Here is a 25,135-nt window from a genome sequence, read left to right on the forward strand (position 1 = left end):
AATGTTGGTCCCCTAGAGGATTGAGACTGAGGAATTAATAATAGAGAACAGGGAAATGGCACAGACGTTGAACAAATATTTTGTATCATGGTAGAAGACACTAAAAACATCCCAATAGTGGATAATAGGGAGGGAGGAACTAAATACAATCACTAATGAAGTAGCACTCAGTAAAATAATGGGGCGAAAGGTGGACAAGTCCCCTGGACCTGATGGCTTACATCCTAGGGTCTTAAAAGTGGCTGCAGTGTTAGTGGATGCATTCGTTGTAATCTACCAAAATTCCCTGGATTCTGGGGCGGTCGCAGCGGATTGGAAAACTGCAAATGTAACACCCCTATTTTAAAAAAAAGAGAGGCGGACAAAAAGCAGGTTAGCCTAACATCTGTCGTTCGGAAAATGCTGGATCGTTATTAAGGAAGCAGTAGTGGGACATTTGGAAAAGCATCATTCAATCAAGTAGAGTCAGCATGGTTTTATGAAAGGGAAATCATGTTTGACAAATTTGCTGGAGTACTTTGAGGATGTAACGAGCAGGGTGGATAAGGGGGAACCAATGGATGTGGTGTATTTGGATTTCCAGAAGGCATTCAATAAGGTACATAAAAGGTTACTGCAAAAAATAAAAGCTCACGAGGTTGGGGGTAATATATTAGCATGGATAGAAGATTGGCTAACTGTTTTCTGTTAGAGAGTCGGGATAAACGGATCATTTTCCGGTTGGCAAACAGTAATTAGTGGGGTGCCGCAGGGATCGGTGCTGGGTCCTCAACTATTTACAATCTATATTAATGACTTGGATGAAGGGACAGTGTAATTTAGCCAAGTTTGCTGATGATACAAAGATGGGTGGGAAGCAAATTGTGAGAAGGACACAAAAAATCTGCAAAGGGATATAGACAGGCTAAGTGAGTGGCAAAAATTTGGCAGATGGAGTATAATGTGGGAAAATGTGAGGTTATCCACTTTGGCAGAAAAAATAGAAAAGCAAGTTATAATTTAAATGAAGAAAAATTGCAAAGTGCTGCAGTACAAGGGATCTATGGGCCTTTGTGCATGAACACAAAAATTTAGTATGCAGTACAGCAAGTAATCAGGAAGGCAAATGGAATGTTGGCCTTTATTGCAAGGGAGATAGAGTATAAAAGCAGAGAAGTCTTGCTACAACTCTTGGTGAGGCCACACCTTGAGTACTGCGTGCAGTTTTGGTCTCCGTATTTAAAAGGAAGGATATACTGGCATTGGAGGCTGTTCAGAGAAGGTTCACTAGGTTGATTCCAGAGATGAGGGAGTTGACTTATGAAGATAGGTTGAGTAGGTTGGGCCTATACTCATTGGAGTTAAGAAGAATGAGAGGTGATCGAAACATACAAGATAATGAGGGTGCTCGACAAGGTGGATGCAGCGAGGATATTTCCACTGATGGGGGAGACTAGAACTAGAGGGCACGATCTTAGAATAAGGGGCCACCCATTTAAAACTGATGAGGCGGAATTTCTTCTCTCAGAGGGTTGTAAATCTATGGAATTCTCTGCCCCAGACAGCTGTGGAGGCTGGGTCATTGAATACATTTAAAGGCGGAGATACATATTTTTGAGCGTTAAGGGAATAAAGGGTTATGGGGAGAGGGCAGGGAAGTGGAGCAGAGTCCCTGATCAGATCAGCCATGATCTTATTAAATGGCAGAGCAAGCTTGAGGGGCCAGGTAGCTAGCCTACTCCTGCTATTTCTTGTTATGTTCTAATAGTGCGTCGCTATGGATTAATGGCACATTGATAGATTTGATAGATTAAATAGCCATGAAAAATACTATACACCAAAGAGGCTTGGGAAGAAGTCACGAGTTAACAAAGTTAACAAAGTTAATGGAATAAATATACCAAATTAAAAATAATGGCTATGTATTGCCATCACCTAGAATACGTGTGGTTACATTAAGGTATACTGAAGTTTATAGTTTTATATCCTTATTTCACTCCTTGAAACCAAACATCAAATGAAGCTAATGGAGTCTGGTTCTTGTCTGCAGCTACGGATATTATTCAGAAATTACACTCTCGGCAATTATTTGTTTCTCCCGAGCACTGCCAATCATTGAAGAACGGGGACCAACCAGTGACCAGAATATTGCTTCAGCATGAAATGAAATCCACATTTTATAATTTTAATCTTTTAACCAGTGGATCATTCTTATTGTAGGAACAACTGCAATGTTCATATGGTGCAAGTAGATATATACATATGCTGTTCACATTTTTATGGTTGAAAAAAAGACACTGAACTTATGGATCAAAGGTAAGGAGCACAAGTAAACCGGTTCTGTTACATTTTACTTCAATACCGACTTAACCAAACATACATAACAAGAGCCACTCCGATACCATACGTACATAAAACCTATTAATGCATTCGTAATGTACAATGAATTTCGGGAAAACACGCATCAAAACCCCACTATTATTCCACACCGTCAAAAACACAATAACGAATACAATTTTCAACAAGCACATAACTGTAACCTCGTGCCTCCCTGGTTACTGTTAGTTTAGTCTCCAGTTCCATTATGATCGGTCGCGGGAGTCTTTGAAATAGCTTTCCTTGATAAACATATCCCTTTAAAATAAATGTATAGTGAACTTTGATTAAATTAGCTATTTTGCCAGTTGAAATATAACAGTGGTTACAACTGGAGCTGCAAATAGAGTTTCCTTTTTGTAAAGTTCTGTTAAATCTTTCTCATGCTCCCACTTTGTTACGGAGACATTTACTGGTCACCTTTGCGACTACCATTTAGCAACTGCGTTTGTCACCACTATTGAGGGGGTGGGATGTAAAGATTCGGTTCCTAAACTAGCCGAGAGACTGACAGTAGAGGAATATATAAGCTGTGCAATAATGTGCCTTACCATGTCCGCCGGTATACAGCTTGACATCTTTAATTGTATCCGTCTATCAATTAGGCAACTACTCCCAGTGTTATCCGCAGATCTCACCGCTCAGTCTCCCAACTCCTTCAAAACGGGGCGGAATTGAATCCAGAAAAGAAAGAAAAATAAACAAATAGAAATTCGGAACCACCACACGAGTTTTGTCTTCGAACCTTACTGAATTTGGCAGTTTAGCTCACAGTAAAAGGCAAGAAAATTTTAATTTTCTTTTGCACGTCGACGGTCTCTGAAAAGCCGGGCGAGGAAAAGGCGAGACGCCCGCGGGGAGAAGCGGAGACTCGTCGTTAAGTTCAAAAATGTGCGAATTGTCTCATCTGCAGGCAGAGCCGACGGCTGAGCACAAACTTGTTCCCACCGTAAGTTGAAGAAGATTGAAAAGAAATATCCTTGAAAACAGACGGTTCACAGTCAATACTTTAAATACTGACAGAATCAAAAATTTTACGTTGTCCCTTTCATATTCCGGAAAGACGGCTTCCTAAATTCTCATTCTGTTTGTTTCTTTTCAGGACGATCCCAGTCCAGCCGCTCGTCCTGTCATTTTTTCCTCTCTCTCAAACAAATATGGCGCATGGGGAGAAGGCTGATCGCAGAGCGACAGGGCGCTGCGTCGTTTCCGGTCGGGCCTGCACAAGGGCATGTTGGAGATTGTAGTGGACATAATGCACAGATTCCGCCGCATCACGCACAAATCAGCGAGGGTATGACTACAACTCCCACAAGCCAATGCGAACATCATGCCGCATTGGGGGTGCGCTCCGAACGTCATCGACACGTTGGCCCGTATTATGGGCATGTGAGTGGGCATTTAAAAGAGGAGGACGATTGTAACCAATTTATCAGAATATTGACACTGATTTTTTAATGGCTACGAGACTCTCTAAGCAAATGCTTTATGCAGATCTCCTTCATGCCAAAGGTGGGCAGTGGAAACATTATAAGGATACCCTCAAAGCCTCCCTGGTAAAGTGCAACATCACCACTGACACCTGGGAGACCCTGGCTGACAACCACCCGAGGTGGAGAAAGTGCATCCAGGAGGGTGTTGAGCTCTTCGAGTTTCAACACAAAGAGTGTGACTAGGTCAAGCCTACTGCACCTGTGGCGGTCTCCCATTCAAGTACGAACCAGGCCTGACTCTGCTTAGCTTTGGAGATCATGCATTTTCAGACTAGTGTGGATTAACACAGTTCTAATCAACAGGTGGGGAACTGAAAGCTTTCTGATCAGGTCTGGAGTCAGGCAAGGCTGTCCCCTCTGCTCTGTCTTGTTTGTGTGCTGTATCGAGTCCTTTGCCGAGTCCATCAGGAAGGATGCGAGCATTAGAGGGGTGACGATCCCAGGCAGCGGAGGTGCTCAGGTCAAGACCTCCCTGTACATGGACGATGTCACCATCTTTTCATTCGGATCCGCAGTCGGTCCGCAGATTGCTCACAATCTGCGACCCATTTGAACTGGCCTCGGGAGCGAAGGTCAATCGCAGCAAAAGCGAGGCCATGTTCTTTGGCAACTGGGCTGACCGATCCTTTATTCCCTTCACCGTTAAGACAGATTACCTGAAGGTGTTGGGAATATGGTTCGGAGCGGATGGGGCGTGCGCCAAAAACTGGGAAGAGCGTACTGCCAAAGTGAAACAAAAATTGGGATGTTGGAAGCTGCGCTCCCTCTCTATCGCAAGAAAGAACCTGGTCATCAGGAGTGAGGTGCTCTCGGTGTTGTTGTATGTGGCGCAGGTCTGGCCCATCTCACGCTCCTGTGCTGCGGCAGTCACCCGGGCCGTCTTCCACTTTGTCTGGAGGTCCAAAATGGACCGTGTCTGCAGAGACACGATGTACAAATCTCTGGACAGTGGAGGAAAGAATGTTCCGAACGTGGCCCTCATCCTGATGGCCACCTTTGTGTGCGGCTGCATCAAGCTGTACGCTGACTCCCGGTACGCAAACACCAAGTGTCGCTACGTGCTGAGGTTCTACCTGTCCCCGGTGTTGCGAAGGATGGGTCTGGCCACGCTGCCGCGAAACGCCCCCACCAGTTGCACCATGCCTGTCCACCTGTCCTTCGTGGAAAAGTTTTTCAGAAAAAAAACCTTTGACCACAAGGCCATAAAGCAGTGGTTGGCACGTAAGGTCCTGGACGCCCTACGAAAGAAGGAGAGGGTGGACCCTGTCGGGTGGTTCCCCGAGCAGACTGTCAAACTCGTCTGGCAGAATGTCTCATTGCCAGAGCTTTCACACAAGCACCAAGACGTAGCTTGGTTGGCGGTGAGAAGGGCCCTACCCGTCAGATCCTTCATGCACAGCTGAGATTTCAGAGACATGGCACTCTGCCCCCGAGTTGGCTGTGGTGCGGACGAGACAGTCATCCATCTCCTTTGGAATTGCTCCTTTGCAAGGCAGGTCTGGATAGAGATGCAGTGGTTGCTGTCGAGGTTCATCCCAAGTAGCTCTGTAACACAGGACTCTGTGCTCTACGGGCTGTTCCCAGAGACACACACCGAGACAGACATCATCTGCTGCTGGAGGGCCATCAACTCGGTGAAAGACGCACTTTGGTCTTCCCGAAACTTGCTGGTCTTCCAGAGCAAGAAAATGTCCACGTCTGCGTGTTGCAGACTGGCGCAATCCAAGGTCCAGGAGTACGTGCTGAGGGACGCAATAAAAATTGGTGCAGTCGCCGCAAAGGCACGGTGGGGAAGAGCCACAGTTTAAAGCCCTTCCGCCACGGTAAACCCAGGGGATGGAATCAGTATAAAACTCCCCTCGGGCTGTACTTGTAAACTTTCTGCATACATAGAGCACCGTGATCTGAAAAAACCTATGTAGTGCCATGTATAATGCAAGTTCTGTTTAGTAATGTATGTTGCAAATAAATGTAACTGTACCCTCATCCATTCCGTGTACCGTATAGTAAACTAATTTGATGACTGTATTGCAATGTATCCTGGATTGTACTGAAATGTACCTCGAAATGTAAAGCAAGCAAATGAATTGAACGGAACTGCCGTCAGCATCCAAATGTATTGCATGGAATTGTTGATCGCATCCAAATGTACTGAACTGTCTTCCAATGCATTGTGCAAATTTTTTATATGAATAAAGTATATTTTGAAATCAAAAAAAAATTAAGAGGTCAAGCCGAAATTTGCTGGTCTTCCAGAGCAAGGAGATGTCCACGGCCAAGTGTTGCAGACTGGCGCAATCCCAGGTCCAGGAGTACGTGCTGAGGGACGCACTACAGATTGGTACAGTTGCTGCAAAGGCACGATGGGGAAGAGCCACAGTTTAAGGCCCTTCTGCCACGGTAAACCCAGGGGATGGAATCAGAACCCCCTCGGGCTGTACTTGTTAATCTGCTTGTATACATAGAACACCATGTACTGAAAAGCACCTGTGTTGTGCCATGTATAATGAAAGATTCTGCACTGTTTAGTAACTTGTAAAGAAATGTAAATGTATTCTCATCCATTCCGTGTACTGCTTTCATCTGCATAGTGCTACATGTAACGTGATTCGTGATCGGCATTGAAATTATTCTGGAATCTAATGTACACCTGTTCTCATCTGCTCCATGTAATACCCTTATTTGCACAGTACTACATGTAAAGTGATTTACGGATTGCACTAAACTGTACCTTGAAATGAAATGCACGCTAGTGCATTGTATGGAACTGCTGTTAGCATCCAAACGAATTGTATGGAATTGCTGATCGCAAGGTACTGAGCTATTTTCCAGTGTATTGTGAAAATGTTATATCAACAAAGTATATTTTTGGAAAAAAAAATGAAGAGGTCAAGCGCAGGAAGCGGAAGGAGCGCGCGGCAAACCAGCCCCACCCACCCCTCGACGAAACCTGTCCCACCTGCAACAGGGTCTGTGGCTCTCATTACAGACTGTTCAGCCATCAAAGAACTCACTTTGGGAGTGGAAGCAAGTCTTCCTCAATTCCAAAGGACTGCCTATGATGATGAATGGTGTAATAGTTTTGTTTCGTATCCATTACATTAATGAATTACCAATATTTATATTCATTAAGATGATATTGCTAAGAAAGAGAACACATTTTCACTTTGTTGCACCTAGTGTTATCACCACCAAGATTTCCAGGTTAGCATACTAGACCATTTGCTGAGTAATGCCACATAAGAATATAAAAAATAATAGCAGGAGTAGGCCATACGGACCCTTGAGCCTCTCTGCCATTCAATAAGCTCATGGCTGATCATCGAGTTCGTCAACATCCGTCAACATTCTCCACCTGCTCCACGACGACATGCAGGCCGTGATCCTTACCAACGGAACCATTATAGACCCAATCCACGTCCGGACCGGGGTCAAACAGGGCTGCGTCATCGCCCCAACCCTCTTCTCAATCTTCCTCATTGCCATGCTCCATCTCACAGTCAACAAGCTCCCCGCTGGAGTGGAACTAAATTACAGAACCAGTGGGATCCTGTTCAACCTTCACCGTCTCCAGGCCAGGTCCAAGACCACCCCAACCTCTGTCATCGAGTTACAGTATGTGGACGACGCCTGAGTCTGCGCACATACAGTGGCTGAACTCCAGGACATAGTCGACATACTTCCTGAGGTGTACGAAAGCATAGGCCTTACGCTAAACATTCGTAAGACAAAGGTCCTCCACCAGCCTATCCTCGGCGCACAACACTGCTCCCCAGTCATCAAGATCCACGGTGCGGCCCTGGACAACGTGGACCATTCCCATACCTCGGGAGCCTCTTATCAACAAGGGCAGACATTGATGACGAGATTCAACACTGCCTCCAGTGCAGCCTTCAGCCGCCTGAGGAAAAGAGTGTTCGAAGACCAGGCCCTCAAATCTGCCACCAAGCTCAAGGTCTACAATGCTGTAGTAATATCCGCCCTCCTGTATGGCTCAGAGACATGGACCATGTACAGTAGACACCTCAAGTCGCTGGAGAAATACCACCAACAATGTCTCTGCAAGATCCTACAAATCCCATGGGAGGACAGAGGCACCAACATTAGCGTCCTCGACCAGGCCAACATCCCCAGCATTGAAGCACTGACCACATTTGATCAGCTCCGCTGGGCAGGCCACGTTGTCCGCATGGCAGACACTAGACTCCCAAAGCAAGCGTTCTACACGGAACTCCTTCACGGCAAACGAGCCAAATGTGGGCAGAGAAAACGTTACAAGGAAAGCCTCCCTGATAAAGTGCAACATCCCCACCAACACCTGGGAATCCCTGGTCAAAGACCACCCTAAGTGGAGGAAGTGCATCCAGGAGGGCACCAAGCACCTCGAGTCTCATCGCCGAGAGCATGCAGAAATCAAGCGCAGGCAGTGGAAAGAGCGTGCGGCAAACCAGTCCCACCCTTCCTTACCCTCAACGACCATCTGTCCCACCTGTGACAGGGACTGTGGCTCTCATATTTTACTGTTCGGCCTCCTAAGGACTCATTTTAAGAGTGGAAGCAAGTCTTCCTCGATTCCGTGGGACTGCCTATAATGATGATGATGGCTGATCATCGAGCTCAACTCCACTTTCCCGCCCGATCTCCATAATCTCTGATTCATCTAGCGGACAAAAATCTATTCATCTCAGCCATGAGTATATTCAACAATTCAGAATCCACAGCCCTCAAGGGTAGAGAATTCCAAAGATTCATAACCCTCTGAGTGAAGAAATTCCTGCTCATCTCATGTCTTAAATGGCCAACCCCTCAACCTGAGACTATGTCGCCTAGTTCTAGACTCTCCAGCCAGGGGAAACAATCTCTCAGCATCCACCCTGTCAATCCCCCTCAAAATCTTATATGTTTGAATGAGATCAACTCTAATTCTTCTAAACTCCATAGAATATAGGCCCAATCTATTCAATCTCTTCTCATAGAACTCTCTCATCCCAGGAATCAATCTAGTGAACCTTCATTGCACTGCCTCTAAGGCAAGTATAGCCTTCCTCAGATAAGCAGACCAAAACTGTGCACAGTACGCCACATGTGATCTCGCCAAAGCCCTGTACAATTATAGCAAGACTTCAACCCCCTTGCAATAAAGGCCAACATGCCATTTGCCTTCTTAATTGCTTGCTGTACCTGCATGCTAACTCTCTGTGTTACCTGTACAAGGACACCTAAATCTCTCTGAACACCAACATTTAATAGTTTCTCACTATTTAAACAATATTCTGTTTTCTATTCTTTCTACCAAAGTGAATACCTTCACATTTCCCCAGATTATACCCCACATGCCACTTTATTGCTCACTCACTTAACCTGTCTATAATCCCTTTTCAGGCTCTTTGAGTCCTCCTCACAGCTTACTTTCCTACCTAGCTTTGCATCATCAGCAAACTTGGATACATTGCTCGGTCCCTTCATCTAGGTCATTAATATGGATTGTTAAAAAGCTGAGGCCCCAGCACTGATCTTTGCGGCATCCCACTAGTTACAGCCTGTTAACCAGAAAATGACCCGTTTATCCCTACTCTCTTTTCTGTCCGTTAACTAATCCTCAATCCATGCTAATATATTACCCCCAACCCCATGAGCCCTTATCTTGCGTAACAACCTTTTATGTGGCATCTTATCGAATGCCTTTTGGAAATACAAATATACTACATCCACTGGTTTCCCTTTATCTATCCTGCTAGTTACATCCTTAAACAACTCTAATAAATTTGTCAAACATGATTTACCTTTCATAAAACCATGTTGACTCTACCTAATTATATTATGATTTTCTAAGTGCCCTGTTACCACTTCCTTAATAATAGATTCCAGCATCCTCCCGACAACTGATGTCAGGCTAACTGGCCTGTAGTCCCCTGTTTTCTCTCTCCCTCCTTTCTTATATAGCAGGTATTGGTTACACACCAGTACCTGTTCAAAGCAATGTGAGCCAACGGCTTAGTTGTACTGCCTGCTCCTCAATGTACTCCTTCAGTATTGCAGTGTAATGCCAATCTATCTTTTGTGCTTAAATCTTGGATTGTTGTTTGAATCCTTGACCTTCTGACTCAGAGGTGAAGATGCTATCAACTGGATCAAGTTAATGAATTTGCTTGCAGTTGCCACCTATTTGAGAAACTGTGGGTATTCGCCATTTATGTTTTCCTTTGTTTGCTTTCTGTTCTAGGAAGAATATTCATGGCATGGTTTCTTTCATCCTAATGGTTATTAATGGTCTTATGGCATTAACATCATATATTATGATTAATATTTCCTTATCCTACTTTCACCTTTAAGATTGCTCATTTTGCCTTTTGTTACCATATTGTTTGGTCCCTTTGGTTGAGTGCCTGTACTTTAGGACATCCTCCGATTTGGCTTATGGGATATTGTTTTCTTATTCCTGGTTAATCAATGGCATGAATTTTGGATTTTGCTTTGTTCCATCTTTAATTAAGGAAGTAAACCTTTGAGCCTATTTGATTTGGTGATTTAAATTTCCATGCTACATCAAATATAAATATTAGGGATCTCCTGTAATCTGAACAACAACAACTTGTTATAGAGCGCCTTTAACATATGAAACATTCCAAGGCACTTCACAGGTGTATTATGATGTTTTTACAAAATTGACACCGAGCCACAAAAGGAGAAATTAGGGCAGGTGACCAAAAGCTTGGTCAAAAAGATAGGTTTTATGGAGCATCTTGAAAGATGAAAGAGTAGAGAAGGGGAGAGGTTTAGACAGGGAATTCCAGAACTTAGGGCCTAGGCAACAGAAGGCACAGCCACCAATGGTTGAGCGATTATAATCAGGGATGATCAAGAGGGCAGAATTAGAGGAGCGCAGACATCTCGGAGGGGTGGGGGGTTTGGGGCTGAAAGAGATTACAGAGATAGGGAGGGGCGAGGTCATGGAGAGATTTGAAAACAAGGATGAGAACAAGTATTTGTGTGTTAATTTTGGTACCTTAGTCAATTTGTCTGGAAACTTGTGAATCAAGTGAAGCTTCACAGATACAATGTACATTTCTTGCAGATTGAGCAGTGTGAATTCTATCTGGTTCCATACTCAGACAAGGTATGTTATTTGCATATTGCAGTGGTTTTGGTGCAATAAAAGCAGAAAATCTGAGTGAATGAGCATCAGTTCACCATAATCGGTGTTAATGGCTTGTAGGTAACTAGATGTGATTATTCCCAGCGAACTGTTCAATGTACTTTATATTGTTATGATTAATGTAAAGTTTTAAACAGTAGCTTCCATTGTAACTGACACCAGCAACACTTCAGCCTTGGCAGAGCTGCCGTGAAAATCAATTCGCACCTTCCCTAAAGGGATCCTCCAGACCATGTGTCAATCAAGGTTCATTGCACCTCTGTCAGAACTGGGGCTGTCAGTGTCAGCCACAATGCTAGCTGCTGCTTAAATATTGATGGGTTATTCCATTTAAACAAAAGGTTGGTGTGAATATTTTGTTTATTAAAGTGAAGAGTGACATGCTGAACGCTGATCGCTTCTCGGCCTTTTGGCTAAGATCAAGTGTAGTATCTGTTCTTATCAGTTTAATATCCCCTACCAGGGGACCAAATATTAAATTGATTTTTGGAACAGGGAGATGGAACAGGGGCTTGCTCCGTCCACTCCACGCATCGACCTGGTATTGCAGTGTTTCCAGGAACGATGCAGCTTCCCCTCTCGGTCTTTTGGCTAAGATCAAATGTAGTAGCGCAAAGTGATCTTTGGCGCTGGAGTTGATCTGACAAGAATTAACAAAAAAAAAGAAGAGTGACATGCTGAGGAATAGAACATCTTCTAAATTTTGCACCTACAACACAAGTAAACAATTCCCATGTTAGCCATGATGCAGGGTGAAGTATCCAAAAATGTATTTCAAATTTCTAATCTCTGATGAGTACTTCTTCACTGTACCAGTATGACATTTACATTTCCTATACCAGTCACCTTTTGGTCTTCAAGCATTGGAGAACCAATGGGATAGTGCCACTAGCCATGGGATGTTTTTGTACAAAAAGCAGTAACAAACTGTTCCTGTAACTGGTGGGATATTGCTGGTGCGGTTAGGCCCCTATTTGTGCTATCCTGCATTCACAAGTATGTATGATCTCAATCTATACCATTACATTTCTTCTCTCAAATTATCAAGACGTGAGAGTGAAATGGTCAATTTCATTCTAATTAATTATGGATAATTTTGTGAATTGTGAGAATTCGAAATTGGGTGAGGCGCTCCAAATTAATTTAATTTAGACTCTTAAAACTACAGGAGAGAAAGAAGGAAGGAAAGAAGAAAAGGATTTGCATTTATATAGCACTTATATATTATAGCATCCCAAAGTACTTTAAAACAGGGCAGTAAGGAAGTGAGGCATTCAATTTTCACACATCAAGGTCCCACAAATAAGCAAATAATCTGTTTTTGTTTTATTGGTGTTGGTTAAGGAATAAATGTTGGCCAGGACATCAGGAGAATTCCTCTGCTTGTCTTCAAATGGTACCATGGGATATTTTACATTCTCCTGAGAGGAAACACAGGGTTTCAGTTTAATGTCCCATGGCTCCTCCAATAGTGCAGCACTCCATCAGTACTGGAGTGCTGTTAGCCTGGATTATGTGCTCAACTCTCTGGAGTGGGGCTTGAACAAACAACCTTCTGAGAGACGAGAGTGCTACAACTAAACTAAGACTGACACTCACACAGAAAAGAGGGAAAAAAATAACTTGCATTTATATAGCACCTTTCACAACCTCAAGGACAGCCCAAAGTGCTTTACGGCAATTTTGAAATGTAGTCACTGTTGTAATGTAGGAAATGTGACAGCCAATTTGCGCTCAGCATGTCCCACAAACAGTAATATGATAATGACCAGATAATCTGTTTTTTAGTGATGTTGATTTAGGGATAAATGTTGTCCAGGATACCAGGGAGAATACCCCTGCTGTTCTTCAAATAGTGCCATGGGATCTTTTACGTCCACCTGAGATGCCAGACAGAGCCTCGGTATAACGTCTCATCCAAAAGATGGTACCTCCGACAGTGCAGTACTCCCTCAGTACTGCACTGAAGTATCAAAGGACTATTATTTTGCTAGTTTGTTTGCTATTGGAGCCCAAGGCCCGGAGCTGAAAATAATTCTAACCTACTTCACCACAAGTTGGTCTATTCCTGTTGTTTTCTATAAATAGTGGACAAGGCCTATTTTCTTTCCACTAGAAGTAGCTTTCAGCTAGTATAGAGTTACATGTCTGTTTAAAAAACTATTATATTAATTTACATCTTAATTAAAAAGATCTGTTTCATTTAGCCTTTGACCTACTGCCAGCCCACACTGTGATATGTGTGCGCACTAGGTCCGTGCAGCAGAGCTGGTCTTAGTTAATCCTTGCCACTGGACCAAGACCTAGCTCTGTGGAGCCTGTGTGGTGGCTGGTGTGCAACGGCCACCACATGTTAAAAAGATCCATGCACAGGCATCTTCCACCCTTCCACCATTCCAGGTTGTTCGGGACCTGGAATATTCGGTCCTTCATTGAAACACCTGTGAACTCATCCCTTTTTGGCATGGAAGCAAGTCATCCTCGATACGAGGGCCCTCCTAAGAGAAGAGACCTACTGCACATTGATTTCTATTGTGTATTTATTTTCAGGTTTTCACTGGTTTATTTTTTGAATTTGCTCACAATTTCACTTAAATACAATATTGAGTTACCATTCCCATCCATCTCCCAAAGATTTCTCGACCAAGAATATTATTGTATTGACTGTCTTGTCTGGTAGGTGCTTAATTTTACCAGAATCTTGGCAGGAGATATGTTAATATATCCACCAAAGTGAATCAGTGGCTAGAACTGGAGCTCTTTTAACATCCTGGACAGCATTACTGTTGCAATAGAACCATAAAAACAGATAGTAAAAGCTTTTACCGATATATAAAACGGAAAAGAGTGACTAAAGTAAATGTTGGTTCCTTAGAAGGTGAGAAGGGGGATTTAATAATGGGAAATGCGGAAATGGCTGAGACCTGAAACAATTATTTTGCTTCGGTCTTCACAGTGGAAGACACAAAAACCATGCCAAAAATTGCTGATCACGGGAATGTGGGAAGGGAGGACCATGAGATAATCACTATCACTAGGGGGGTAGTGCTGGACAGGCTAATGGGACTCAAGGCAGACAAGTCCCCTGGTCCTGATGAAATGCATCCCAGGGTATTAAAAGAGATGGCAAAAGTTATAGCAGATGCATTCGTTATAATCTACCAAAATTCTCTGGACTCTGGGGAGGTACCAGCGGACTGGAAAGCAGCTAATGTAACGCCTCTGTTTAAAAAAGGGGGCAGACAAAAGGCAGGTAACTATAGACTGGTTAGTTTAACATCTGTAGTGGGGAAAATGCTTGAAGCTATCATTAAGGAAGAAATAGCGGGACATCTAGATAGGAATAGTGCAATCAAGCAGAAGCAACATGGATTCATGAAGGGGAAATCATGTTTAACTAATTTACTGGAATTCTTTGAGGATATAACGAGCATGGTGGATAGAGATGTACCGATGGATGTGGTGTATTTAGATTTCCAAAAGGCATTCAATAAGGTGCCACACCAAAGGTTACTGCAGAAGATAGAGGTACGCGGAGTCAGAGGAAATGTATTAGCATGGATCGAGAATTGGCTGGCTAACAGAAAGCAGAGAGTCGGGATAAATGGGTCCTTTTTGGGTTGGAAATCGGTGGTTAGTGGTGTGCCACAGAGATCGGTGCTGGGACCACAACTGTTTACAATATACATAGATGACCTGGAAGAGGGGACAGAGTGTAGTGTAACAAAATTTGCAGATGACACAAAGATTAGTGGGAAAGCAGGTTGTGTAGAGGACACAGAGAGGCTGCAAAGAGATTTAGATAGGTTAAGCAAATGGGCAAAGGTTTGGCAGATGGAATACAATATCGGAAAATGTGAGGTCATCCACCTTGGAAAAAAAAACAGTAAAAGGGAATATTATTTGAATGGGGAGAAATTACAACATGCTGCGGTGCAGAGGGGCCTGGGGGTCCTTGTGCATGAATCCCAATAAGTTGGTTTGCAGGTGCAGCAGGTAATCAGGAAGGTGAATGGAATGTTGGCCTTCATTGCGAGAGGGATGGAGTACAAAAGCAGGTAGGTCCTGCTGCAACTGTACAGGGTATTGGTGAGGCCACACCTGGAGTACTGCATGCAGTTTTGGTCACCTTACTTAAGGAAGGATATACTAGCTTTGGAGGGGGTACAGAGACTATTCACGAGGCTGATTCCGGAGATGGGGGGGTTAACTTATGATGATAGATTGAGTAGACTGGGTCTTTACTCGTTGGAGTTCAGAAGGATGAGGGGTGATCTTATAGAAACATTTAAAATATTGAAAGGGATAGACAAGCTAGAGGCAGAGAGGTTGTTTCCACTGGTCGGGGAGACTAGAACTAGGGGGCACAGCCTCAAAATATGGGGGAGCCAATTTAAAACCGAGTTGAGAAGGAATTTCTTCTCCCAGAGGGTTGTGAATCTGTGGAATTCTCTGACCAAGGAAACAGTTGAGGCTAGCTCATTGAATGTATTCAAATCACAGATAGATAGATTTTTAACCAATAACAGAATTAAGGGTTATGGGGAGCGGGCGGGTAAGTGGAGCTGAGTCCACGGCCAGATCAGCCATGATCTTGTTGAATGGCGGAGCAGGCTCGAGGGGTTAGATGGCCTACTCCTGTTCCTAATTGTTATGTTCTTATGTTCTTATACTTCTGCCACTGTTGTCTCAGACTTGCATGCACCACTGTTTTGCATGTTTGTTTCTCCACATTATTCTAGACACTTATTTGCTTCTGTTGCCTTTTGCTGCTTTTGTAGGACTCTTCAGAGTTTATAGTTTTGTTTTGTCTAATATACCTGTTGTTTGGTTTGCACTGGCACATCCTGCAAATTCTGATTTGTCTATTTGTAGAAGCTGACTGTCTAACCATTGAGCATTCATGTTTCAAGTTTTGTCAGTGCTGTCCAAGCAGGATATCCAATTACCCATGCGGTGTTTTCAGCTTTTTAAAATTCACCTTAATTTCAATCCCATCTCTACATCTTTCTGAGTGGACAGGTAACCTTGTTTTGAATTAGCCACTACAGCAGAGTGGATTTGTTATAACTTAATGACAATTTTTCCTCATTAAGCACCAGTTTTCTTCTTGAATCCTCCTCCTAACACCATAACTGACATTAGGAAATCATCATGATGGGACCACCTGGTAGATTCCTTGTCCTACTACTCCATAGCACAATATTTTGAAGTATCGATGAAATATACCACTAGGTAGTCCAGAGAAAATCCAATGTCACAGACACACTTAAATATATCTCTTGTAATGTGTATATGCCGTCATCAATATCAGCAAAGATAATTCAAGGCAAACATGACTTAAGATCACCACTAACTTTCTTCCTTCTCCCGCCCCCCCCCCCCCACCCATTCCCGCAAAACTGTCTGATGTTGATGAATTAACACTTAACATGTTGATATGACATATCTTTGTCCACTATTCTAGTCCCCACGTTAACTGGTTCACACAATGCACTACGTATCAAGTTTTTGTCTGTTAACATCGGTAACAGAAATTTCTCGGCTGCTGTTGGGCCAGATTAGAGCGAGCATTCATCTACGTAGCCACGCTAGATCCTGGGCCTCTGAATTCTCCTGCACCTCCAACCAACCCAGTCAGGTTCTGAGGCACTCAGAATCTAGATTCTGCAGCAGGTCTTTCGTTTAGATGACTTGTTCAAAAGAGTTCAAAAGCGAAGAGTGATGTCATCGAGGTCCAGGTCGGTGATTGGAGCATGGGCAGACACAGCAGAAGCGGCGAGGTAGGGGCAAAGGAGCGGCGAGAGTCTGGAGAGATGTGATTGGGGCCCAGGGCAGGCATGAGCTCGGGGCCAGGGGCCCAGGGGCAGCACGGGCCAGCCCACACTGCAATATGTGTGCGCACTAGGTCTGTACAGCAGAGCAGGTCTCCAGTCGTCTTGGATAACCCTTGCCACTGGACCAAGACCTAGCTCTGTCAAGCCTGTGTGATAGCTGGTATGCAATGGCCACCACACGTTAAAAAAATCCATGCACAGGCATCTTCCACACTTCAGGATGTAGTTCAGGACCTGGAATATTAGGTTCTTCATTGAAACACCTGTGAACTCATCCTTTTTTGGCGTGGAAGTAAGTCATCCTCGTTTTGAGGGACTGCCTATGATGATGATATATATGTATAAACTATAGAACCAATGGGAATCTGTTCAAACTTTGTCGCGTCCAGGCTAGATCCAAGGTTGTCCCAGCCTCTGTCATCGAACTACAGTACACGGACGACGCTTGCATCTGTGCACATTCAGAGGTCGAACTCCAAGCCATCGTCAACATCTTCACCGAGGCGTATGAAAGCATGGGCCTTACACTAAACATCCATAAGACAAAGGTCCTCCACCAACCTGACCCTGCCCTCGGTCATCAAAATCCACGGCGTGGCCTTGGACAATGTGGAGCATTTTCCATACCTTGGGAGCCTACTATCAGCAAGGGCAGACATTGACGATGAGGTCCAACACCGCCTCCAGTGTGCCAGTGCAGCCTTCGGTCACCTGAGGAAGAGAGTGAAGACCAGGATCTCAAATCTGGCACCAAGCTTATGGTCTACAGGGCAGTAGTGATACCCGCCCTCTTATATGACTCAGAGACATGGACCATATACAGTAGACACCTCAAAGTGCTAGAGAAGTACCACCAGCGCTGCCTCCGCAAGATCCTGCAAATTCACTGGGAGGATAGACACACCAACGTCAGTGTTCTCGATCAGGTCAACATCCCCAGCATTGAAGCACTGACCACATTCGACCAGCTCCATTAGGCGGGCCACATCGTCTGCATGCCCAACACAAGACTCCCAAAGCAAGCGCTCTACTCGGAACTCCTACACGGCAAGCGAGCCCCCAGGTGACCAGAGGAAATGTTTCAAGGACACCCTCAAAGCTTCCTTGATAAAGTGCAACATCCCCACCAATATCTGGGAATCCCTGGCCTAAGACCATCCTAAGAGAGGAAGCATCCGGGAGGGCGCTGAGCACCTTGAGTCTCGTCGCCGAGAGCATACAGAAACCAAGCGCAGGCAGCGGAAGGAGCGTGCAGCAAACCAGACTCCCCACCCACCCACCCAGACAGAGACTGTAATTCCTGTATTGGACTGTCCAGTCAACTGAGAAGTCACTTTTAAAGTGGAAGCAAGTCTTCCTCGATTTCGAGGGACTGCCGATGATGATGATATATAATTACTGAGCTAAGGCTCTTATTTTTGTTATTCTTAAATTTATAGATAGCATAAAGAAATATTTCAAGTATACCTGATGCAGTATTCATTTTGCCTAAATCTCCACTGACATATTAAAAACCCAAAAATTGTAACATCGTATTTTTACTATTCCTCTAATTTCCTTCTTCAAATTGAAAGTTAAGCATCATATGAATAAATGTGTTTTCCAGTTCGGATGAAACTCATCGAAAAACCTGCATTTAACTTGTAACTAGGCTTTACCATTGCGTGAAAGAGAAGAGAAAAGCTTATAAATTAGTAGGAATATTGATTTTCTTATACACTGTATTTATATTATTCATGTTTAGCTCTGAATACAAAGCTATTTAAAGTGTCATTTGCTCTTATCTTTTGAGGTATCTGCTACACAATTCTCTGTTGATGAAGCCTGGCAGACAAGCTGTTCACATGCCTTGACCAGTAGCACTGCAACGAACTGCTAAGAATTTCATACGGGCAACCTAGGACAGTTTGCCTTTCAATTTTCACTCTGCCAGCGTGATCTCATATTCTATCCCTGTTCCAACACATAATTTATTCTCTTTTGATTGATTGCATCACTCTAATTGAAATATGTGGTAGTGATCTAAATCAGATCACTTGTTGTACAATTGTTTCACTCCAGTACTATTCTGTAGTGTGTTTAGAAAGTTACCTATTTAAGGTACATGGTTCAATCATCTAATCTCAGGGCCCAGATGTAGCAGCTCCTAATCTCAGAAATCCCTATAAATACCATCTCAACTCAGATGAAGTCGCTTTTTGTCTCAAAGTCCAGACGTAGCAGCACTTGATCTTAGAGTCTATGTGGAACGTTATTTTTTTTTGCAATTGGGCAGGACAGGTATGATTAATTGATCCATATTGAAATATAATTGCATTATTGTTTTGAGCCTTGAGAGATCTTAAACCTTCAAAAGAAAACGGATTTATTTTCTTTGTTTCTTTGTTCAGGAGTTCATTCCAACACATTTTAATCTCAATTTGCTGAATGCTATAATTAAGTTAGCTTCTTGTTTCTTTCAGTCTATTTTAAATTGTGTCAAATCCGCCGTAGTAATAAACTATATTTACTTAGAACCCACTAAATGGAACATTATATCAGGATCATTGATAGTGGCATCTGGATAAAAGCAGACAGAGAAGGACTGGGAGGTGTTTTGGGACAAGATTGAGCATGAAACTGAGAAGAGTTGCAGTGACTCCGTGTAAAAAGAGACTGAACTCCACATGTTGGCAAGATTTTGGGAAATGTCATCACCAACACTAATTATTGCTTTATTTGTGTAAATCTATAATTTTCTTAATTAAACCACTGCAGACACTTTTACAGCAAATAGCACTTTACAAACAGTAAAACCGTTTTCAATACGGCTTTCTCTCATGACATTTAATAAAGCAGCTAACAGTTTAGGTGCTTAGACTGTAAGGAAAATCTGTAACAGACTCTGCACCAAATGGTATATACTGCAACTTTGACTATGGTCTGCTTATGTTAATTAATAGAGAGTTCAAGATGATCAATTAGGTTGTTTTAATCAATAATCCCCCACTCTTATGACCTTTTTCATTCCTACAGTGGAATTACTCCTTGGTGAATTTGTAAACAGTAGGATCAAATTTAAACTAAGGAAATTCGCCTCCTTTGCACCTGTCGTTGGCACCTCTGGGGCACGATGATGGGGAGCTACCGGCTTTGCGACCGGGGTTGACGGGTGTAACGAAGCCATTGAGGTTTGTGGTAACTCCTTGCGCCACAATCTCCTACGCCTGGAAGGGCGCTAACGGGGCACGAATGATCGCGTGGCACCCCTGCTCCCCAGTGGTCCAGATAGGTGGGATCTCAATATGCTTGGGCACTTCTCTTTAATTGAGGGAGGAGTCCCTCGTACGTGGCAGTGCTATGTGGCCCAGTGCATAGTGCTGCTGAGCCGTGCATCCTACTCCTGAGCCATGCGCCACGCTCCCGACCCAGAAAGGAAGTGGAGCACTTGATTTAGTGCTCCACTTCCTTTTGGAGGCGGTAACTCCAACTTATCACGAGGGGTGAGACTTCTGCGCCTGATGCCACGTCTCGCGCCTCGCGAGTGTTGCCATCTCCAAATTTCTAGGCCATACACTTTAGGAGGCATGACATAGGTAAATCCTGATATAGTGCAGACTGAAAACCCAGGTTTCATTGACTGTGCTAAAATGGAGCAGCAGTGGAGCACTGAAAACTATGCCAGTGCCCCTGGACTAGAAAGGAGAAAAATCAGTCCGGGCTCCCTCTCCATAACAATTTCGTACATTTTAATAGTGCTCCTCATATACAGAAAGGCACTCAAAGCACTTAAAAAGAATGGAGGAAACAAGTGGGTACTTGATAACTATTCAATGATCTGGTAATGAAAGCTTAGGATTGGTACCAGCCGTGATGCCCCCCATAAACAAATTCATGAGCTCACTTATGAATGATAACCACTTGGGTGAGGTACTAATTGGTGCCCTTGGAACTGCACAAGTTATTAACTTAGGGAATGGATTGGGGAAAAAAACTGTTCTAACAAAACTGTATTTATAAATTCTCCCCCATTGGTAATCTAGTTTAGGAGATGCTGTAGTGATGATCAGAATTAATGCTCGGTAACCTATGTGCCATTTAAAACAAAATAATGCTATGCATTATTTCTTGGTGCAATATTCTCAAACCAATATTCTGGGACATTTTAGGGAGTGGGGTGAACATTTGTAGACTGTTGCAGAAATTTTGGGAAGTTTTAAAGGAGATGAAGCAGTTAAGCTCTAAATCAAAAGTCTGAGGCTATGCAATTAATATCAACATCTTTACATACCACTCGCTCCACCTTGAAAGTAAATTTATTTGTCTCTAAAATTGAGACTATCTGTGTAACTGCTTCCGCCGCTACCTTCACTTCCTCTACTACCCTGCCCACCCCTCAGCCCGTCACTCACCCAAGCCCCCCTGACTCCTTGCCACTGCAGCATCTGACTATCTTCCTCCTCGAAGCTTGCCTCTTCTGTGAGACTTGCTCCCTTGATCTCCTATTCATCAAGTTCCTGTCCACTTAACAACCTTTGCTGTCAATGTACTGCAGATGCTGCCTTTGCTCAGGTACTGCCCTTGTTATGTTATGGTTGCTGTTTCCTAGATTTTCTCCTAGCCGTACATTATCTACTTGCCCCACCTAATTCCCCAGAACAATATATATGCACGCAGTGCTGTTGCAGTAATTTCCTCCTTTGAACTGTCTTGTCTAGTTCCACCTAAGTTCCAAAATTGTTATTTGGTATTTAAGAAAGTGCCAACCTCACTTTTCTATCTCCCTGCATCTCATTTGTTGAATTTAAGACACATTCCACTGTATCCTACTTTGCTTCATTCCTTGTCAGATCCTGAAAACTGTGGAATTGCTTATAATTAACACAAAAACTTTCCACTGGGAATATCCTTGAGGGTTCTCCTGATTGGCTGCCATAACTTTAGTGGAAGATTGACTGAAACTCCATTTATGTAGTTCATCTGGGATTCTGCCAATCTTCCACCGAAGTTACAGTAGTCAATCGGGAGAGCCCTGGAGGAAATTCCCAGCATTTGTTTATATTTTATAGGGCTTTTTGAAAAGAGCTGGGGTTAAAAATAAGGCTGCAATCTCTTTGCTAAGTTTCAAAATAGAAGACAGGAAATCATTTGTGTGCTAATAATGGTGTCCAGAAATAAACTAAGACAGTGTTACTTTGATAACTGGGATGGCCTGATTGAAAAGTTCATGTGTGGCATTTGACAAACAGATTTGATGTGAAGCTCAGTCTGGGAGTAGTATGTGAGGGAGGCCAGCAATTGCAAGCCATTACCACTTTCTTTGCCAGGATGAAAAGGCTGTTAACATCATTGTTGCTTATTTACTTCAAAATAAAATACTTTACATGAATTAAGTTCCATGGATAAATTCACAGTTCTGATTGCTGGGTTTTAGTTGTGGCAAAATATTTCCAAGCTCCACAAACATGTGCAAGTCATGCACGCTAAATGTGACATTTCCAAAGACAGGGAAAAGTCCTATCTGTTTCATTCTAAGCAGCCATTGCTTGTAAGAGACTATACAAAGTAGCTCAGAAGAAGGGTATAGTAACTTGTCTGGTTATTTATTCATCGGGTAACTGACACAATTGTCCACAGAGCTGGGAAATTATTTCAGTTTGACATCACAGTAAGGCAGCAGTGAGATAAGGTTATCCACTTTTATAGTGTTGCTTGTTTTCTCAGGATGCAGGGTGCAATAAGATGGCACCTGTGTTGCTTTGTGAGCTCCCATGATCAACACACTTAATTTCCTGAACAGGAATCAATGCTACTCGCACAATGTGCAGATTGTGTGTGACAACTGGCGAAGAATCTTCCATGTCAACGTGAGATTTTCAGGAAGTTGCCATGGTGCATTTGTTTAGGGCATTCTGACCTTTCTGAGCTCTTTGAGGAATAAAGTAATGTAAACCGACGGCTTGTAGATTCCTTTCTGTCATGCATAATTGACTCCTCTAAGAGTTGCACAAACAGCAGTAGAGCCTTTGGTGGAACAGGCTCAAGGGGCTGAATGGTCAATCCTGTTCCTATGCTCCGAGAGCATCATCATCATCATCAGCAGCATAGTTTCACAGAGTCGTCATCATCATCATCATCATCATCACGAGGATGACACTGTGAAACCTGCTTCGAAAAATATGAAGGAAAGTGAATGTTTAAAGCTATTTTTATGATTTGGAAGTTCACTGAGAGCACATTATTTATTCTATCCTGAAGGCACTAGTTGAAAAAAAAATCATTTAATAAATGTGATTTAAGAATGAGTGCAAGCTAATCTTCCATGGCTCTGCGTGTTCCGAGAGCAGCAATACAATAAGGCACATGAATTACAAGGGTGGGTCATCAAGAGAATCATGCTGGTTTTAAGAGATGGAGAGGGTGATCAGGAGATGTTCAGGCCCTGGATTTGTTTGCCCACTGATGAGTGGAATGACTGGTCTAATAGCAGTTATCATAACCTAAATGTGCTGAGAGACCGTGGCCTGCCAAAGGCTCTGAAAGCCAATATGAAGAGTTCTGTCTACTCTCTCCTCCACTGCCACCAGGCCAGCATGTGTATTCCTGGGAAAGTGACATTTCTAATCATCTGATTGAGTAACTGAGCTGTGCTTTCATGTACAACTTCTGAGATGGGGGTCTGCCACAGATTCCAATGCAGCTACCACATTGTCCATTGAGACATGCAATGAAGAAAAAGCTTCCCATGATGTTGCTACAATTGTGTATGTGGATTCTACAGTCTGTCAGTTGACACACATCCTCAGAGACTGATCTCAGAGTCTGCACACAAATATAATTGTAAAACATTCTCCTTTTCAATCAGGTTTCTCTGAGATCTGTGTCCCACAACTCTGAATCTATGGGCAGCTTTCTCCTCAGCCTCTGCTGGGAAGGTTACATGTTCTCACCCACTTCTCTGGCTCTTTTGTGCTCTGTGAATCATTCGGAGCCACATCCTCTATTTAATCCCCTCTGTGGTATAGTATCTGAGTTGGTGTGTGGCAGCAAAAAAACAAAAGACACAGACAGCAAGATCGAGGGGCAGAGGAACATGGGGCTGGAGGTTGCTACAGGTAGTTATAGGTGTCATTGTGCTCATCATCATCGTTTTTTTCCTCATTATCGTCATTGCATGCAAGTTTCTTCTGTAACAAGAATGCAGGTGCAGAAAACGGATTGGAAGGATTCAAACGTGGAATTGCGGGAAAGATGGGCACGGATTTGGGAGGCAACAATGCGTTCAAGGACTTTGGAGAGGAAAGCGAGGTTGGAGATGGTGTGGTAGTTTGCAAGGATGGAGGGGTCGAGGGTTAGTTTTTTGAGGAGAGGGGTGATTTCAGCAGATTTGAGGGAGAGGGGGACAGTACCTGAGGAGAGCGAACCGTTAACAATGTTGGCTAACATGGGAGCCAGAAAAGGAAGTTGGGTGGTCAGCAGTTTGGTGGAAATAGGGTCACGGGAGCAGGAAGTGGGTCTCATGGACAGGATGAGCTTGGAAAGATCATGATGGGTGATTGGAGAGAAACTCGAGAAAGATATGAGGTCAGGGCTAGGGCAGGGGGCTTCCTTAGAGGAAGTTTGGCCCGGTGGGCTAGGGAAAGGCAGAGGTGGCCGAACGGATGGTCTCAGAGACAAAGAAGTCCATGAGCTCCTCTCACTTAATGTCGGAGGTGAGGGTGGAGACTGGGGAGAGGGGTTTAAAAAGATAGTTAGCAGTGGAGAATAAAAGCCTGATTTATCTTTATATTCTGGAATAGTGAACGATTTTGGCAGATGAGAGCAGGACCCGATAGTGCTTTATGTGGTCCAACCAGGTCTGGCGGTGAATGGCTAAACTAGATGTCTGCGTCCTTTGGACTTAAGGGAGCGAAGATCAGGGCTGCACCAGGAGGAATGGCCAGGGTGAGAGTGATTAATTGTTTTAACAGGGACTAGGACATCAAAGGTGGTGGTGAGGGTGTGATTGAGCAGATTGGTGGCTGCAGAAAAGTCATGGTGAATGGAGGGCCAAAGGCTGGACACTTGGGAGTTGATAAGTGTAGTTGTAAGAGAGTCGGGAGACAGTTTTTTCCAAGGGCGGACACAGAAGGAGGTAAGGTTAGGGGGTGGAAAGGGAATGTGGGTGGAGAGCGATACGAGGAAGTGGTCAGAGATGGCCTCATCTGCGATTGACACGATGGGAGTAGTGAAGCCACGAGAGATGGCAAGGTTGAGGGGCTGGCCGTGAATATGGGTTGGGAGAGATTACGGAAGGATAGGAGGCTAGTGAACTC

General features: G+C 43.7%; 1 protein-coding gene and 1 non-coding gene across 4 annotated transcripts in view; one reads left to right on the plus strand and one right to left on the minus strand.

The window, feature by feature from the left end:
* ubl3a (ubiquitin-like 3a) overlaps positions 1 to 25,135 on the minus strand; it is a 179,730-nt gene that overhangs the window by 109,611 nt on the left and 44,984 nt on the right. The window contains exons 1-2 of one of the 3 annotated variants that reach the window (XM_070892311.1): positions 3,128 to 3,531; positions 2,907 to 3,011 (exon numbers count right to left, since the gene is read on the minus strand). The exons of 1 other annotated variant lie outside the window; for it this stretch is intronic. In XM_070892311.1, coding sequence (XP_070748412.1) covers positions 2,907 to 2,933 — 27 coding nt within the window. In that variant the 5' untranslated portion in view covers positions 2,934 to 3,011; positions 3,128 to 3,531. Of the gene's footprint in view, positions 1 to 2,906; positions 3,532 to 25,135 lie in introns of those variants that run through there. One more of the 3 variants, XM_070892310.1, reaches the window with a different exon arrangement.
* Positions 11,398 to 11,579, plus strand: LOC139275453 (U2 spliceosomal RNA). Its single transcript, XR_011595728.1, has one exon. It is a non-coding gene; the product is annotated as a U2 spliceosomal RNA (small nuclear RNA).

Source organism: Pristiophorus japonicus, chromosome 10 (genome assembly GCF_044704955.1).
Source record: "Pristiophorus japonicus isolate sPriJap1 chromosome 10, sPriJap1.hap1, whole genome shotgun sequence".
In the NCBI taxonomy this organism is placed as follows: Eukaryota; Metazoa; Chordata; class Chondrichthyes; family Pristiophoridae; genus Pristiophorus; species Pristiophorus japonicus.